The sequence below is a fragment of the Falco biarmicus genome, chromosome 5 (genome assembly GCF_023638135.1).
Source record: "Falco biarmicus isolate bFalBia1 chromosome 5, bFalBia1.pri, whole genome shotgun sequence".
Lineage (NCBI taxonomy): Eukaryota > Metazoa > Chordata > Aves > Falconiformes > Falconidae > Falco > Falco biarmicus.
In genome coordinates this window covers 54,668,672-54,687,473 of record NC_079292.1, presented here as the reverse complement: position 1 = coordinate 54,687,473, position 18,802 = coordinate 54,668,672, and the positions used below count along the sequence as shown (strand labels likewise).

The 18,802-nt window shown below is 48.0% G+C and overlaps 1 protein-coding gene across 1 annotated transcript; it reads right to left on the bottom strand.

Moving 5' to 3' along the window:
• Window positions 1–1,366: 1,366 nt before the first annotated feature.
• Window positions 1,367–16,489, bottom strand: EMP1 (epithelial membrane protein 1). Its single transcript, XM_056341591.1, has 5 exons — window positions 16,311–16,489; window positions 4,883–5,000; window positions 3,900–4,002; window positions 3,652–3,792; window positions 1,367–3,071 (listed from the first exon to the last, which is right to left on the bottom strand). The coding sequence occupies exons 2-5, from the start codon at window positions 4,958–4,960 to the stop codon at window positions 2,911–2,913; spliced, it is 483 nt and encodes a 160-aa protein (XP_056197566.1). The 5' UTR covers window positions 4,961–5,000; window positions 16,311–16,489; the 3' UTR covers window positions 1,367–2,910.
• Between the last annotated feature and the right edge of the window lie 2,313 nt (window positions 16,490–18,802).

Here is an 18,802-nt window from a genome sequence, read left to right as displayed (position 1 = left end):
AACAGGACTTGAAAGATGGTGGTGGGAGCTACCAGATGTGGAAAAGACTGTCTCATTTGGAATGGGTTATACTTCAGGGACTAGAACAACTACGTTTCTCAGATGCCAGAGGACCCAGTGATTTTTTCCACCTGTAGATTAAGGCACTGTTCCTTTAAAAGCCCAAGTGGTTTTTTGGCAAACCAAACTGCCCAGAGTGTCTGGTAGCCTTCATATCCATATCATATGGTGAGACAAAGGCTGCTGGAGACCATTGTTCAAAAATCAAGACCATTACCTGTGACCTGTCCTGAGCATCTCAACAAAGCTGGGATTGCTTTGTCATCCTGTAAGGTATCATACTGTCATGTGTGATCTGTGCCATGCTAGAAACAGGGCATGGATACCAGCCTAGCCGTGGGCATGCTCCTGCAAAGCTCCCTAGCTAGCATCCCCCAGTGTTCCCATTTCAGCTGCTGGCTCAGGTCTTACCTGCCAGTGTTAGCTTGTAACCAGAGGAGCCTTGTTCCCAGTGCCTGACTGGTCTTTGGTTACCCTGCACTTATAGGAGTTTCCAGGAGGATGATGCACAGCCAGACTCCTGGAAACTCCTGAGACCAGGACAAGCATCCACCCATCACACACTGTGAGCCTTCCCACACCCTGCTATGTATGAGGTCCTTCTCTGGTGAAACTTCTGCTCCTAAAGACTCATGTCACTGTTCTACCCTCAATCAGAATGTCTTAGCTCTCCCTAAAGTGGATTAATTGATAAAGCAAAATTTCCCACTCAGCTAATTCCCGCTAGGCCTTACCTCACCTCAGAGCTCACAGGATTGTGCCCCAGGTTTGCTGAGATCTGCCTGTGTCCTTGGCTTTGGACTCTGCTCGAGCTCTAGAGCTGCTGAGGTGTTTGGCCAGACAATGATAAGGACACAGCAGCTACACCAACTCATGTGGCCCAGGCAAACACCTCGGTGATTTTGCTTTGGGACTCACTTGTGCTAAGGGTTGGTCTAAGACGTAATAAATTCTGCAGCATATTAAGCACCAGCTTCCACAGAGACGAGATTCTGACAGAGTGAGAAAACACATTTCCAGCTCTGCTGGGTGTGAAGCAAAGCCTGGCTCTGGGACTGAGTGTTACCATTGCTCATGCTACCTGCTTGAGCTTGCAGAGAGCCTGAAACAGGAGCTCTGGGAGTTGTTCTGCTTCCTCCTCCCCTCCAGAACAGGAAATCTCATATACCGACAAGCAGGAGAACAGGGTACTTCTGTGTTATCTTAAGGGGGTGAGCTTTGATTCAGTGAGAACAGCAAATGCTTCTGTTAACATATGAAAACATATCTGTTAATACTAATAAAAAAAAAACCCAGAGCAAAACTCTTTATAATAAAGGGAATCAGATTTTATTTTTTTACCCTCAAAGTCAAAAATATGCATTTAAAAATATTTACAATGACTATGTATGAAATAACCTTTGTTAATGAAACAGCAACATACAGTACTAGAATATATCCACCAAATTGATAAAGTGTACATAGGAAGAACATGTAACAGAAAGAGAAAGAGAGAGAGAGAGAGAGGTAAATAGCATCCATGCAGAATCTGCACCTGTAATTTTTTTTATACTCTCTGCCTTTTAGTTGTGGATGGAGTCACAGGAAGTTTTGACCTCTTGTCCCTTACAAATGCCACATGTGACTGAGATTCTTTAAACTGCCAGAAATTTGTGGGTTGCAGCAGTACCAATGCCTTACTTTCCCATGCCAGCCTTTCACATGGGGACCTTGTATTACAAAGCAGACTCAAAATCTCTCAGCAACCTTGGAGGTAGGTATAGTTTTATGGAAGAATTTGGCAGACGGAAAAGCACCACGTAAAGTGACTGGCCTAAGGTTGTGCAGCAAGGAGCAGAACTCACAAGCCCTGCCTCATCTCTCCTAATCTGTCATTAGGGAACACATTTCCTCTGCTAAGCAGTATCATTTGCCTTTGAGATGAGCTGTGTCACAAGGTGGGGCTCTCAATTAATACCATGTACTGGGTGACAGTGTGGGAAAAAAACCCTGTCTACAGATAACGACTCGTCTCAGTAAAGACCTGCAATGTTGCAATGTTGTTAGCATGTTCTGGAGCTGAACAGAAGATTTTAGTGTAGACACACACCCAGCTGATTCCCTCTCTGCATGTGCATCACTGAGCAACTGCATCCTCTGTAATTAGGAACCCCTGTGTATCTTCACCAACACTTTCTCTCTCTCCCTGCCCCCTGTCATCCATGCCTTTATATTTGCCCTTCCTACCTGTATCTGATTCAACCATGGGAATGTCAAATAGTAAACAGAACAGAAAAAAAATTGCTGCCTTTTTTCTGTAGATATTTTAATGCGAAGTTAATCTGATTTCTGTTGGGTTTCTTCTCAATTTAATGTCTTTCACATATGTGCATATATATATATGTATGTATAAATGTAACAAAAGGCCCATCCCTTTCATTTCAACGGACAAAAAAAGGGGTCATAAGCCTCACTGCCCAACCCACAAGGCACACGGAAATGTAAGTAAGAAGGGCTTTAGGAAGGGAGAAAGATGCAGCCCTTGGTTTTGTGGTGCCCTTCAATCATCACTGCTGAACTTGAAGCTTTGTGAAAGTATGACATGACTTTGCAGAAAAGGAGAAGAGCTGTCTGGGTCACTTGCAGATTTCTGGTGCAACAGCCCCAGCAGTGCTAGATCAGTTGGAGCTGTTTCTCCCTCTCTTTGGTGAAGGAGTTTCTGAGGATTCTAGCTTTGTTAGTGATTTTTCTGTGGTGGTAGCAGTGGTGATGATGGTAGCTGTTTCTGCCTATTGGCCCAACAGTTCTCTCAGCAGAGCAATTCTTCCCCATTCCCAGTAGCCAACCCTCTCCCCTGGACTCCCATCAGCCTTATTTTTTCCTAAGAACAAGATAGAGGATGCTGATAATGAAACTGAAGCAAAAGCAGATCCAGGCCAATATGAAGCAGTAGCCGTGGTGAGAACGTGCGTAGGACAGCTTGCCTGTGAACCGAGCTGTGTAAATGGAGGCTCCAATCAGAATGCACATCCCTGTGGGAAGGAAGGGAGAAAAGAGTTGGAAAATGCACAGAAACCAGCATTGCTGCAGGACTTCTGAAATACTGTTGTCCCCTGAGATTGTAATGCACGTCTTGTGCCACATAAGAGAGGGGCTGCTGCCCATTAGGCTTATTTATGGAGTATTTCTCTTGTAGACATGATGACATAAGACACTCGGGGCTTGTTTAGTGAGTGCCATGGGGAATAAACCTTTGTTAGGAGGAAATCAGTAATAAGATCTGCAGGCAGTTTGGTCCTGTGTTGAATCCCATGAGCAGTAGTTGTCTAACTGTTTATTCCCCTGGCCTCCAAAATACTTGAATCTTTTTTTGTTGTGTTTCAAAGGTGTTTTGAAAAACCTATTGGGCTTTTCTAATGAAAATCTGGAAATACTTTCATTATATACAGTGAAAAAAACCGAACACTTTCCAGTTCCCCAGTGCTTTTTTTTATCACAAGAATTGGGCCACTGGAAACATTTAGCTGGCTGACAACCTCCCCTGATGGCCATGTGTGGCAGAGGTGCGGCAGTGGGACGCGTGCACAGCCATCGAAAGGCACACATACTTACAGCAAACCAGCATGATGGCTCCAGTGATGTAGAACCGTTTGCCTTTCTCCAGGGTGAACAGCTGGACAATGAACATGACAAGTGCAATGACGGAGAAAATGATCGAGAGGATCATAAAGGCTTGCACGGCTTTGAGGGAAGCTGTGAACACACAGGGAATAGATTTGAGAAGGTCGGGATTCAGCCTTGGTATTGTGCACTACTGTCCTGCAATTTATCACCACGATGATAATGCAGACCTAACTTACCATCATTGCCACCTCTGAGTGGCAGCTGATCACAGGTCTTGTTACACTGTAGCCAGAGTCCTGATGAGATTGTTCCAAAGTTGGTAATATCCACCATCCAAACCTGAAACAGGATGAAACAGTGGTGTCGAGGGTGAAGGGAGGCTTCCTTGCTCTTCCGCCCAGTTGTCAGACTAAACCATAAGGGAAGCAAGAGCAGCCTAAGTGCCACGAGACAGAGCTGAAAAAGGCAGCACGTGTCGGCAGCAGATGAACAGGCGAAGCGGGTAGGAGATGACGCAGGCTTCCACGGCCAGGAGGCATTTGGTCCAGGTGAAACACTGGGGCAGTCTGCTCCCATGATGGGGGGGGAAACGGCCCAGGCCATCCCCTCCCCAAACCCCCGCGCGAGGCGGCAGGCAGGCACGCCGGAGCGAAGGAGCCGCCCGGGCGGGTGCGAGGGACCCCCGACAGCCTCCGGCGCCGGGCAGGAGGCGCGGGGAGACCCCGGCCGCGCCGCCCCGCCGAGCCGCCAGGGGTCACCCTCGCCCCGGGTTTCCCGGCGGGCGGGGGGCGCCGGCCGCGCCCCTCGGCTTGGGCTTGGAACGGCCCCCAGCCCCCGGCGCTGCCGTCGGAGCGGGCAGGCATGGGGGGGGGGGGGGAGGCGCCCAGTTGTGCAGCAGCCTGGCTGCCAGATGGGATGATAAATACCGCTTCAGAGCTGTCATCGACTGACCTTCCCTGCTCCTCACGGAGGTGCTGCTGGCACCGGGATTTGGGAAAGGGGGCTGGCAGGTAGAGGCTGCCTCCTTTACCACCCCGGCTGCCTTTCTGCTTGCTGAGAACGCCCATCACTGCTTCATATTTACTCACAGCTCTGAGCGGGTGTCCCTCACCTATAGACCTGAGCCCCCACCCGCCTGTCCCCCTGCCAGCTGTATAAAGGGCTGGCTACTGCTGCGGAGGGCACCAGCCGTGTCTCGTCCCGTGTGGTCTCTACTTACGTTGGCAATGGTGGAGACAAAGAGCATGATGACAGTGGCAATGTGAACCACAAAGATTCCAGCCAGAAGCACCAACATCTTGGGTCCCTTCTAGGTGGCGTCACTGATACAGAGAACTCTGGAGGAGAACAAGAGCAGAGGGAGAAGGTAAAGGGAAGGGCTGAATCAAAGAATAGCATTACATTACTTTATTTACATGTAAGAAAACAGGTTGATTTAAAATCCTTTCTGGAACCATGCAGTCACAAAAAACATCACTAAAACCTTTGTCAAAATCTGCAAGGGAGTCAGTTGCTCAAAAGGTTAAAGACAGCCTGGTAAAGGAACTAGTCTGGGAGGAGATTTAGAGCAGGGGTAGTTAGCTTGAGGGCATTTTAAAAATAGCCTGACTATAAATACAAGATACTTAAATTGGTGTGTGGTTATGTAAAGTAAAAATGACATACTCCAGGACTACACTCCAGGAAGAGCAGCTTTTGCCCACAGGATTCACAGAGGTCAGGAAAGATTTTCCTGTTCTCCCTTTCCCTCTCATGGCACCACCTCCTCCAGCTGGTCTGGAACACAGACAGGTGGTGTGGAGTGGAGGACTGTGTGGTCCTGGGCACATCAGCTGTTGAGCAGCAGCGGAGAGTGGACTGGAGGGCTGCCCCTACTCAACGGGTCGTTCCATTGCGTGAAGAAGAGAATAACCAGAACAGAAATGCCCACTGAGGTGTTCTAGAGCAGAGGAAGATGCTTAGGTTTGCAATGAAAACTGCCTTTTTCCCTTTTAAAACTTTAGGCGTGCAGATCACATTATTACTAAAATAAGATTATCCAGTAGCACAAATTGCCCTCTGGTTTGTTTTGGGTTTTTTTGCCTCTGTACCCTGCAAACTTTTACTTTTTGTAAGATTCCCTGTCATTGATGAATATGTGATTTGAAAGGGAGGGGAATGGGTTTTAGACAGCTCTCATGTTTGTCAAAGCTGCTGACTTCTCCCCTGAATACTCAAAATACAAGGAACAAATCTAAGCTGAGAGAGTGCAGACAATTCACACAAAGTGAGTGAGTATATTCTCCCTCCTCCCAGGCATTTATTAGTAATTGTGCGGTACAGCCACAGAAATGGGGAAGAAGAGTTACTGGGTCCGCTCTGGCCAGTGAAAGATTGTTTCCTAGAAAGTTTCACAGGGCTGTGGTGCTCTTTCTCTTGGTAGTGCTGGTACTGAAGAGCAGTATCAAGTACATGATGAATGTTGGTTACCAAGTTATTTTGGTCCAGGTGACTTAGATAAGATTTGATGCTGTCACCATTTGTACAGGATGTGGTAACATTGTCATAGAACCACACAATTATACTTTATGATGTCTTTCACGCAAACTGTAACGAAAGGCTTTGTAAAGTCTCATAAATGTGGTGCTTTTACTCAATGACTCCACCTTCTCCACTCCTGTCTTTTCTCTCATTGTGGCCATGTGTTGGAGTGTATCCCTGTAAAGTTCTACAGCTATTCCTTGCACTGCTTTGGATACAGTTTCTCAAACCAGAGCAGGCAGACAGGCTTCTCATCAGTGGTTCTTTGTCCAGTTAAGCATTAGCTGATGACCAGGAGGAATTCCTTGAGTTCAGGATTTCAAGGAACCAGCTCTGTTAGGCCACTCCTCCGACCCAAATGAGGCCGCTCCTTAGAAGGGCAGACTAGGTTTGGTAACTGGTCCTCTTCTCTCAGCAATAGCTTGTTTGCTCTGAGGTTTCTTTCACCTGGGAGAACTCTCTGGAGTTGATTAGCTTGCTGAACATGGGCCAGGCTTACTTGTCTGCTTTAGGGTGTCCTATAGCAAACTCATGCCCTATGGCTTGATTCGCCTGGATGGCCTGGTCACTGTGCCCTAGCTTCTTGTACCTTCTGCTAAAGAAGTACTTTCTTTAGTGATGATCTTGGAGAAAGTACAGACTTCTCAGGAGTTCCTCTCTGACTGTAGTGACAGTCATTGATGAGTTCAGGATTGCTAAAATCCAGGTTCTCAATATTATATGCAGGCTACCACAGGAACACATCCGACATGAGCATTAAACCCCTTCTTTCCATTGACTGCAAAAGGAACGAGTGTTTCAAAATGCTGGATGTCAACTGATATAGACACTGTACCATGAACTGAGGAACTATTGCTGTTGCCATGACTAGGTGATATCACTGCAGCAGGTGCCTGGAATAGAGCCTCTGAGTCAAATCTTCCCAGCCCTTTGACTACACAAACTGTAATGAGTACTCTTGCCACCATAGTGTATTGGTATGCACACACCAAATGGTGGTAAATTTGCCTTCTCTGAAATTGGCCTTTACTGAAGAGTGGCTAAACTTTCCTCTTTCACAGATGGATGTATTTTTCCATGGCCTCTTTAAAAACTCATTCAGCAGTTTTTTGCCAATTATTTTGAGGACCTTCAAAAAAGCCCTGTACTTGAAAGACTAAAAACTTGCTTTCATGACACCCTAAGGGACTAGAACAGTCCTTTTAAATGCATCTTCTGTTTGCATTCAGAAATTAAAATGAGGGGTAAATGTTACTTTTCAATGTAAAAAAAAGCCCCACACCCAGAACTTCGACCAATACGCTAAGGACAAAACCAAATCCTTTATTCCCTTTGCTCTTTCTGCCCCATTCTCACACTGCTTGAGAGCACTGTTAGTTCAGGTGCTTTCAGTGCACCTACTTCCTGAGAACGTCAGCACCTCTCCCTGAATACACACACTATCAAATGCAAACTCCCTCGGAGATATGTGCTCACAGCTTAGTTTTGATACTTAGTGAGTTAAGGCACAAGCCTCCTTTTCTATTCATTTGCTTTCCCCTTCCTTCATCTCTCCCTGCCTTTTAGATAAAACACTAGAGAACAATCCCAAAGGAGCAGTGGGTGAACGAATGGCATTGAAATAGAGTCATCTCTGTCTCTGACAGTACAGCACGCACTTTTCCTCCCATTAGACAGAGAAGCTGGCAGACCACTAGTGACTGACCGGATGAGCTTTCCGTTTGTTAAGTGTGAGACATCTTTCTCCGTTACAGGGTGGGGTCGCATTGCTAGAGCAATAGGACACAATTGCACGCAAATGCCTTTTCTTCCATTCCCCTACCTAAACTGTAGCTGGATTTGGAGCTCCTCAGGCTCTTCTTGGGCTATGAGTCAGTCTTAGCCTTCCTAGAGCTGCCAGTTTTTTCCACTGACTCACCCCAAAGCTCCCAAAACCACAATTATTTAACCCTGCAAGTGTTCAGGACACCCTGCCAATTTTAGGACTGCTTCTCAAAAACCAGTCAAGCAACCAGGTTGTGAATCCTGCATTGAGCCTCCTGGCATGCCTTTCAGAGGAGGGACCCCAGCTAAGCCAAGAAAAACAGAGCTGAGACATGAAAACAAAATGACTACTGAGGTAGGACATGCTGGTGGGGAAGGAGGAGTGAAGGTCATGCACCTGCTGGACAGCCTGTGTGAGTCAAGAGAAGATCTTGCACTGATGACAGTGGACTGAGTTTTCTTTTTCCTGGGATGATGGATGAGGAGAAATAACAAGCCACACCAACAAAAACCATGAATAACAATCACCATAACAGCCTTCAGCACAAAAAAGCCTACAGATAAGCATGACAGACATATCCGTGTAAAGACTATTTTCTAACCATGAAGGAGTACACATATTGGGCAAGAACACATAGCTCTGCTGCACCTTAGTTCAAGTTCAAGCAGGCAAGCACTACTCATTAAAAACTAAGACAAAGCCTTCTCATGCAGATAAAGTGTAGCCACCCATATCACCACTCCATCTACTTCAGTGTTTTGGATCCTTCTGTCTGGAGGGCAATCCGGAGAAGTGACTTGTTGCCCTTGTTTGCTGCTTAGCAAAGCATCAGGATGGAATGCAAAGTACCACTTGGAGATATGACAAAGGCCAACAGTATAGTTCCTCAAATATAGGGAGTGGGTTCCTCAGGAGGGTAAGCCAGATTAGGTAGTGGTCCTTTGCATCTGGCAGAAAGTGCACTGCAGTGAAAGGAGTAGAGGGGAAAAGTGCAGGATGTTTCTGCAGGAACGATCGGGTTGTTTGGGGTGAAAAACCAGAGCACTCTCAACTGAATCTGAAATATTTCAGATCTGAAGTGTTCCCAAGGGATCTAGCTCATCTGACTCCCATTCTCATTCTCCCCTCTGAACTGAGGTTCCTGCTTGGAACGACCTCTCCCAGGGTAAGTTGATGAGGCATACTCTCAGAGATGCTGGCTGAGGGGAGAACTCAGCCAATAGCCTAAAGTAGCCCATAGTATCCAGTGAGCAAAGGACAGCTAAATCAACCACCTGTGAGCACCGTGGTGGCCTCTGACTCCTCTAAAAGTCAGTTTTTCAGCTGAAGTCCCTTGGGTTTCATACATTCAATTTTTCAACAAGGGAAAGATGGCATTTTGGGGTAAAAGCAAATGTTTTTGACCAGAATGTCAATAAAAATCTCCATAGATTTAAAGCAACTGAGATGAAAACAATTCTGCCTTCCCCAGCTGCCACCACAGAATATAAGGAATGCAGTAGTAAGTCAAACCAGTGGTCTGTCTCAGCCAGTGCGCTGTCTCTGATGGTGACAGAAGGAGGTCCAATATTTAGAGAAAGCACATGAACCTGGCCACTGTCTGTGGTGGCACTGGGTCACACCAGGAATACTGGTGTTTGAATCAGGGCCAAGGCCACTTGGAAAGGAAGGGGGGAATTGGAGAGGATGGGACAGAAAATAAAAGCTGTTTGACATTGTTTGAGACAGCCACAAACTGCCACCTCTGTCACTGGTACATTCCTTATTGCAAAGCCAACCTACAAATAGCAATGCTGCCATGGTGCTACCAGCAAGGGAAACCTCAGAGTGGGATAAAACCTTCCGCAGAATTTGTAGATCTGCCTTTTGACTGAGCTGAGGCCCTGCCTGCATCTTAGCCCTGCTACAAGTGCATACCTTGTCACTGTGTGTGATATGAGTCCTCATCGTGCCCTGGGTCACCTGGCAGGATGAAAAGATGTGAAGATCTCTGTAATATCCTGGTGGCCCAGTGACTTCGGACCCATCACATTGTTACTAGAAACATGACAACTTTAAACAACCACAGGGAAGTATCCTTTTGCTTTCACCCTTTGCTCTGTTTCTTGCTTCAGATCCAGCTGAATCCAGAGTCTTTGCTGACTCCAGGCTTTTATAAACCACTGTATGCCAGCACTGCTGTTGACAACCTGGTTTTGACAGACTGGCCTGACTCAACTTACAAGTCAGATGCTTTTTATAGACATGTGGATGAGTAGGCTGGTGCCTGTGGAAAGAGATTTCGCATGTGTGGGAAAAGGGTTGGGCAGGAGGTGTGTGTAGGCACATGGAGGCCTGTGGAGCCTCTGGTTTATGGCAGTGAGAAGATTTTGTGCACGCATGGGTGGTGGCTGTGGTGATCACATGGGATACAGCAAGGCTGTAAAAGTAGCAGATGAATTTCAATCAAAAGGGAAGTGTAGAGCTGCCTGAGGTATACTACAACTGAAAATAAGCTTAAGAAAATTGAAGATTTTGTCTGGTGCTTGCGAAGTATTTTCTGGTGGTATGGTCTCCAAGGGATCAGGGGAATTGCCTTCCCAGCAGAGTTGTTAAGCCCCAGAATATGAATCATTTCTTGTGGGACCAAAAGTCCTCAAGAATCCACCCTTGGAAACGAACCTCCATTTACTGAGAGATGCAAGGCGGAGTCACAAAAGATGACACACAAGGCTTTTCCAGCTCTCATGCTTGTGATTCATATGAGAGTGGGGAAATATCGGAGCTCCTAGGGCAGACAGTGAGAAATTGGCATTTTCTGCAGAAGAAACCACCCTCGAGTGCTCAGCCATGTGACAACATCAACTGAAACTCCAAAGCTCTCTTGGTAGTAGGAAGGGGAAGAGACAGCAGCCTGGGGCCTGGCAGGCAGCCAGCAGCCACTGCTGGAGGAAATCTGTCACTCACACTAGACACGCCAAGGAAGGGCTGGGGCTGATGGGCGGCAAGTAAGAGGGAGGGGTGGGGAAGGGGACCTCAGAGCTAGTGGAAGCACAGAAGTGTTCCTCTGCACTTTTGGGGGTGCAATGGGGAGCACGCTCAACCCTTAGAGTGTCAGATGGTCCCTGGGTGGGTTAATTAGACACAGGAGTTGCTGGGACTTGCAGGGGTTTAGACAAGATGCCAACATATGCAAGAAACTTTTGTGGGAGGACTGACAGTCTGGGCGATGACGTGGTGTGTGTAGGGGTGTGCATCTGCAGCTCTGCGTGGCTCCCTCTATGAATGGGAGTGTGCATCTGTGGTTTCCCTGTGAGCAGAGCTGAACCATGTGTGTTGAGTGTGTGTTTGTCTGCATGTGTACCCATGCGTGGCTTCCTTATGAGTGCGCATATTTATCTGTGTGACTTTGACACTGACAGTGCCCACGTGGGAGAAACCATCTGACAGCTCTGACAAGAAAATTCAAGTTACAGTGTGGTGTGAGCAAAAGTGCACAGATCATTTCTGGTGGGGCTTCCTGCTTTTTCCTCCTTACAACAGGCTTTAGATAGAGGTGGAAGGTCTGTGAAGCTCACATCAGCTGTGCTTTTAGCTGCATTTTTAAATTAAAACTGCAGTTCTCTGATTTACATAGTTTTGCAAGGATCTTCTGTTTTGGTTTTGTTTGTGTTTTTTTTTCAAGGGAGGGTAACTGAAAAAGAAGTGGCTCCTTATCAGTTAGTGACTCTTTCTCAAGACTGCAAAATCTATGAACACGCCAGTACAACCTACAAAATACTGAGATCAATGCAACTTAGGCATCTAAACAGTCTGAGTTTTTGGGTCAGTCTGCCTGCAGGGTGTCCTTGTTCCTGCAAGTGAGCTTGGAAAAGACTGTGCAGGATTGAATTGCAAAATTGTGTGATAGCTCCTTCTTTTGACCTACAGTGCACAAGTGATGGACTACGAGGAGCAGGGGCATGAGTATAAAGCAGAAGCAAGACGATGTTGTGCAGCCTGAAGTTGGTCAGTGTGCTGTGCAGGGTGGGGTAAAGGTGGTTGTGAGGTAAAACGCCCCTCCTGGCTTCAAGAGGGCTTCATGCACCTGTGATTAGCATGGGCTGACAGAATGGTCTAAGGGTCATTCTAGCTCATATTACATGCAGAAATGGCTTTCCACAAGGCATCTGTCAGGACACAGCACTCTGGCCTTGTTGCAGCTGCTATAGGCCAGCTAGCAGGCAGGTTGCCTCAGCTGCCTGAGCTGGCACAACCAGTGGCTGTGCCAGTCTCAGAGTCCAGCTTTCCTTCAGCAGTGGTCCATGTTCCTGGAGCTGGTCTTCAGCAACCCCCTGACTAGCCTGCTTGCATTTTGCAGCTCTCCCCTCTTGCTCCCATGGCTCTCAGTGTCCTTTCCAGAGGCCTGCTGGAGCCTGTGGGGGAGATGTCTCTCTGGAATGAGAAGAATGTGGACACTGGACCCAGTCGTGGCAGCTGCTTTCGCAACTCTCCTCCTTGAGCAGTCTCTGCCCTGCAAGGGCAAAAGGACAGCAAAGGTCCTCAGCCCAGATTTCCTCTAATCCAGCAATGCCAGGATTAGGAGCCAAACCTTCCGCATGAGTCACTGCTCACCTGCCATCAGCCGCTCCAATGCTCATAGTTCACTGCATTTCTTTGCATGGTTGGGGATGACCTAGCCCAGGATCTGTCCCTGGGCTCTCATTGTGGGTGTCTCTCCATGCCTGCAGTACAGACTGGTTGTCATAGGGGAAAAGGGATAGATCTTAATTATGAGCTTGGCAAACTGGTCACTTTCTTGGGCAACGTGGGTTCTAGAGCTGAGTTGTCCTAACCGTCCCTCCCTACCATGACAAGGCATGGGCTACGTTTGGTCTTCCATGTACTCCATGGAGAGAGTCACTTCCCTGTACTCTCTACCCTGCTACAAACAGTTAAGGAGGAGGAGGGTGTGTGGAGCTTCAAATCTGGCCAGGGTCTCCTTTGTTCATTGTTCAGCTGTTCTAACTAGGAAGGTACTTTCCAAAACTCTCCCAATGGGGTGTGAGGAAATGATGCTCCAGATGGCAGCCCCTAGACGTGCTGCTTTGCTGCCCTCCCTACAGTGTAACAGCAGAAAGCAGTTTAAGAACAGAGGCACTCTAGATTTCCTTCTGGGCAGTTTATATAAGGAACTGCTGCAGGACCCGTATCGTGCTATGGGATGACTGGGTGTGGACTGGCTCTGACAGAGAATCTGTGTAGTCACATTTGAGCTGATGCTTCAGCACATTTATTCAGGGCCCGTATTACAGGACTGTGGCTACCAGTTAATTACCAGTCCTGGCAGAGGCTGTCAAAAGAGCAGGCCCATGGAGAAGAGTCTCTTTTTCTGTGCATGCTGCTTTGCCTCAGCAGGAAAGACCCATGAAGTATTAAGTATCCATCTTCAGATGGGGAGATAGGAAATTCCCTTCCTTGCCCTCCCTTTTGGAGGTGTAAAAGAGCACCTCTGTGTCTCTTATTTCTCCCTGCCTTGAAGAAAGGGTAAAGGAATATTGTCTTTTATTCCCTTTTCATTATTTTTTTTGCAGGAGAACAGGAAGAAGAAAAAAATAATGAGGAGTGCCACGCCCTGAAGCCTGCCCTGTGTTTTGTTGGATGACAGTACTGTCACCTCCCTATTGAAGATTACAGGCACAGGAGCCTACTGAGATCAAATGGGTCTAGTAATGCTATTTCTTGCCTTGTGGGGCACTTGAGTATCCAAAGGCAAATCCTAGCCCGTCATCAGGTGCCTCCCCCTTTGCCATCGGGTGTAGCACTCGGTAAAGTGAGGACTGGTCCAGCAGGCAAAGGGAACTGCGGGGAAGTGAGCAGGTGGAAATGTGCCATGGAAGGGGCATCACAGCGACTGCCTGGGGTTGATGGGCCCTGTGAAGCCCCCTGTGAACAGGCAGGACTAGGGAAGCAGGCTGTACCCTGCCAAACCTCCTGCTTTTGCTCTGAGGAAACTCAAGCAGGCGCAGGCTGAGTGCCATGTGCCAGCCTTGCTGCTCGGAGGGTGATGAACAGAGAGAAGGATTTGTGCTTGCAGCAAATCTCCTGTCTCATTACAAACAAGGCCCTGAGGTGGGCCTTTTACCAAAAACAGGCTGGCTATTATCAGCAGATCTCGCAGAACTGTTTCAAAATACAACCTCTGCTCTACCCCAGGCCACCAAACAGTAATACCTGCATGCACTTGCATTACTCGCACACTGCAAAATTCAAAGACCACCGGCTAGGCCAGCAGGGCCGGTTTTCCAAGCCCTGGGTTCTCTGTCCTCAGCAGGGTACGGGGGAGCACTAACAACCCTGCAGCTCTGAGGCACCCACTCCAAAACTGGGTGTTTCTCCACAAGATCCCAAGTCCCTCCTCCATCGATGTGTCCTTGGGTGTGGCTGGACTCCCTTTCTCAAATGTCTGCCTCAGGATGGCATCTGTTCCTGGCTGGCGATGCCCAGCTCTAACACGAGGGTAGCCTGGGTGAATGGCTCAGACTGCATGCCACGTTTAAATGATTACTCATAGCTGGGGGGAGCTTCCATGGGAGCCTACTGGGAGGAACTCCTTGGGTGGGTATAGAGCGCCTCACATGAAGGAGCTGTATTTCAGTCTGTGCTTCCAGGCACCACAGCATTAGTGATAGTAAGATACCTCAATTTTGATCCTTTTCATATGCTGATCCCCAAGGCAGCAAATAGAAATAAGCTGCCTTTAAGCCTGCACTCTTTCAGTCCACAGTCCCCATGTTTGGTGGCTGTGTGAGGTGGGCTGGGTGGAGATGTTCGGCTCACTTGAACCCTTGTTATCATAGGAACAACAGCTAACAGACTCCAAGTTTTCACACTCTTCATACCCAGCTCCTTCTTGTGTGTTTGCTCAGAAAAGAATCCCACTCTGTCCAGAAATGTGAAGTGCGTAGTTCCTCAGCAAGACTGCTTTCAGAGGTGCCTTGAGGAATGCAAAGCTTTTGAGTGAGAGTTGCTCTGTGACCACAGCATCCCACCCCCCACCCCCAACCAATTTCATTGTTAATCATGGTAAATGACAACTTCCAAAAACACTTTCTACCCAGATGCATTGCTCACTGACCTGGAAATACTTGCTGCCTCGGTCAGCTTCCCTACCGCTCAAACATCTTTTTCTTAGATAGGAGGGACTCCCTGCATGACCAAACCTCAAGCAATAGTGCCAGAGGGGACCTCGAAATTCACTAAATCCATCCTTCTGCCACAAGGTTAAGGTCAGCTCAGCTTCTTGGCCACTCATATAGCAACTGTCCACAGCAGCAGCCAGAGCTGCAGCCATTCCCAGCTGGACTGGGCTAAATACTGTTTCAGTCTCTTTCAGATCCATGAAACTGTGCAGAGGTGGGCTGGGTTCCTGCAACAGGAACCAAAGCCTGGTGCCAACAAACTGGCTTTGCTGCACTCTCTTTCTCAGACCTCAAAAATAGTTCAGATTTGACCGCAGGATACAGACCATAGCAGACAGATGAAGTGAGAGAACTGGTGAAGGAGAGGAGAGAGGGAGGGGGTGGTTGTGTGGAAAAAGGCAGGTGAATAGGGAAAATTGCCAATCTCTGCAATCCTACACTTCCCATCAGCACCTCCCACACACACACCCCACCATGCAGCCCCAGTGCTCTTAGAAATTCCACCCGCTCCCTCACCTCACCTCTCAGTGCTCCCCACTCTAGGGTCTGTGCTGCCAAGGAAGGCATAGCATGCATTTCTACCCATCGTGTGGCTTTGTGTAAGAACTAGGGCTTGGCTTCAGCCTCAGGAGCTGGGACTCCAACAGAAAAAGAGAGGTCCTTTCCACTGTACCCCAAAGTCTGCACCTTTGAGGCCTCTCGGACTTCACTTGGAATGACTGTCGTGGTTTTAATTTAAAGCTTGGCAAACCACTGATGGAGGGGAGACAGACTTGCAGAAAAATGCAAGTGAGAGCCAGAAATGCTGAAACAGCAGCCTTAATTTCAAGCAGGCACTTTCCCACGTTTGTAAGCAATACTACTTGAAAAACACACAGCAGCTCCTGCGGCGGGGCTGGCCCAAGCTGGGCACCCTGTGCCTGCGCCCTCGCTGCACATGCCCCGGAGGCAAAAATAATATCGCTGATGCCAGCACTCTACAGTTGCAGCTGGGACGCTTTGCAATGTCGCATTGACCCGTAACACAGCTGGATTTCAAAGCTAAAGCTGAAAGGTTAAGGTGTGTCCCATAGCCAGCTCATGTGCCAAGTTGAAGAGAAGTGGCGGAGTGGAAAAGAAAAGCAGGCTGGAGCTGCTGGATGAGAGGAGCAGCCGCCAGTGAGGGAGAAAAGTTGCTGAGGATTTTCGAGAGCAGCTCTTACCGTGCGGGCTGGGGCTGGTCCTAGCACTTGCGGGAGCAGGATCGTGTGGAGCTGCGGTGCTGTGTCCCGGAGCGCAGAGCTGCAGTGCAGGGGAGTGACCTGCTGGTGGTTTAAGTTTCCTCCGCTGGTGCGGGAGGGTGGTGTCTTTCCACTCTGTTTTAAAGGAGTTACTATGAATCAGTCTGCCTTTAAAGAGAGGGAGAGGGGGGGGGAGAGGGGGGGGGGGGGGGGGGAGGAATTAATGAGCTACGCCCTGCTTTGCTGGCGGGGAGTCAAGAGTCGCTGGGAGGAAACCAGGGAGTCAAAGAGATGTGTGCAGGGCTGCCTCTGACTCAGTGTGCCGCACAGAGACCGCAGCCTGGAAAAACGACTGACGCTGATCCAGCTGAGTAATAGAGGCCCACAACAGCATCTGTTTATAAAACTGAACTTCTGGTTGTCATATTAAAAAAAAAAAAAAAAAAAAAAAAGTATGGTTACAAATGTGGCAACGGGACTTCAACAATACAATCACTCAAACAAACAAAGAGCCGGTTGGCAGGGGACATGGTGAGGCTGGGTGAGTCACTGCACCCCCTCCCTGTGCTGCTGTGCTGCGCAGAGAAGTCATGGAGGTGGGCAGCGCGGGAAGTGCAAATCGGACCCTTGACATTGACATGGGCAAGACTTTTGGGAATATACCAAGGAGCAGAGATGCTCAAAATGCAGCTCTGGCCTGGTGGTTACTCTGGAACAAGTTGGCCGGGCGGTGGTGGTTTGCATCCATGGAGTGAGAAAAGAAAGGCAAAGAAGATGAAATAAGGAGTTTGTGATTCGCAGTTTTCTAAGGTCAGCATTTCTTGTCATCTTAAAGACTTCTACAAATAGATCCTTTACATTTGCAGAGAATTGACTGGTGTAGCTGTCTCATGGATGTTACAGGCAAGATTGAGTGGGGATGTGCTTGAGATGTGGGTGAAGGGGGAGGAAGTTTATCAGAAAGCATCTGGGTTAAAATGTGATCCATATTGTGATAGAGTTGGTGATCTGCTACTGCAAGGAATCAAGCTTGCTTTTCCAGGGGCCCAGAAATAAATAAGCAGATACTGATAAACTACCTGGCAAAGGCCTTTCCCACTTTAATGAGGAGGACACTGGATTGCCTTTATTTGAAAGATGAAGCTGGTGCTCTTTGAAGTCTACACAAATTAAAAGACCTTGCTATTTTTCAGATTATTCCTTCTCTGTGCAGTTGATATGTGTCTAGTCTAATTTTAGACTATTAGCAGCCTGCTTAAAACAGTTATGGATAAAACGGCAGCAAAAATGACACATACAGTGGGCAAAGACATTGTGCCCTGACAATCCCATGGGAATTTTACCACTGATGGAAAATAAAGACCAATATGTGTTCCTTGAGGATAGAATAAGCCTAACTATGTTTAATAGCTATGGGTTAGAACGTGCATCTTGGTGGTGTACATGAAGACGATATCTAGGAAAAGGAAAATGTATTTGCTTACCCTGCAGAAGGAGCTGACGTTTGCATTGAGCTGCACTGTCCATTTGCCATTCCCTGTTCTCCCAGCAGAGTTTACTGGAGTGAGGGATGCTCAGCTCCATGCAAAATACTGAACACAGGGTCCCAAAGCAGACTCTTTGGGCCACAGTTCAGTTGTGGTGAAGCATCTGCTGCCCCAGACCTGTTCACAAGTGACTGCCCACCTGCAGCTGCTTGCACACTCACAGAATTGCTTATCTGAGACACAGCAGCCAAAACACCTGCATCTCAAACACACTCATGGGGGGCAACAACAGTGGAGCCCCCTATGAAGTTGGGTATGAAGTGACCTGTGACTGGCAAAGCATTTTTTTTTCAGAAAGAGCAAACTTGTTTTGTACAAATTGCTCTCTAGCCTGGGAGGCCATGTCAGGCAATGGCCAACATCAGACACTTCACAGGGAGGCAGCAGGGTTCTGCAGCATCAGCAGCAGCTTGCCCACAGGAGCATTGCTTCCTGGCTCTCCATCTGGACGTGTTGGTGCCCAGCCAGCAGAGTAAAGAAAAGTAACCAGACAGGCCAATTGTGACTGTGGCCCTGGAGGAGCACTGGTACCCTGCCAGCAACTAGCTTCATCCTTGTTGTTATACCCGTCAAGCCAGGTGTGAGGGGGTAACAGCGAGTGTCAAGTGACCAAAGGTGCAGACAGCTGCTCATGTTGGGGAGCAATGCTGCAATGGCAAGATGATAGTTTAAGCAAGTGAGGGTACCCCCCTAATGACAGGGCATGATGAGGTCAGGGGAGAGCTCAGCTTCCACTGAGCAGATTGGTAGCTCATTGGGATATTTCCACCTCTCATCTGGACAGGGAGACAGGGTAGAAATGAGAGAACTTCCTACCAATAGGTAAAGGTAGGAGAACATTTCAAGTTGATAAGATTTGTCATATTTTCTGTAGCTGTTTGTCTGTGGAGGAAGCATTAGCTCAATAAGCCTTTATGCGTGTGTGAC

Coding starts and splice junctions, on each gene's coding strand:
- EMP1 (XM_056341591.1), bottom strand. CDS start 4,960: ATGTTGGTGCTTCTGGCTGGAATCTTTGTGGTTCACATTGCCACTGTC. Junction 3,793..3,899: donor ACTCAGAGGTGGCAATGATG/GTAAGTTAGGTC, acceptor GTGTGTTCACAG/CTTCCCTCAAAGCCGTGCAA. Junction 3,072..3,651: donor AGCCATCATGCTGGTTTGCT/GTAAGTATGTGT, acceptor TCCTTCCCACAG/GGATGTGCATTCTGATTGGA.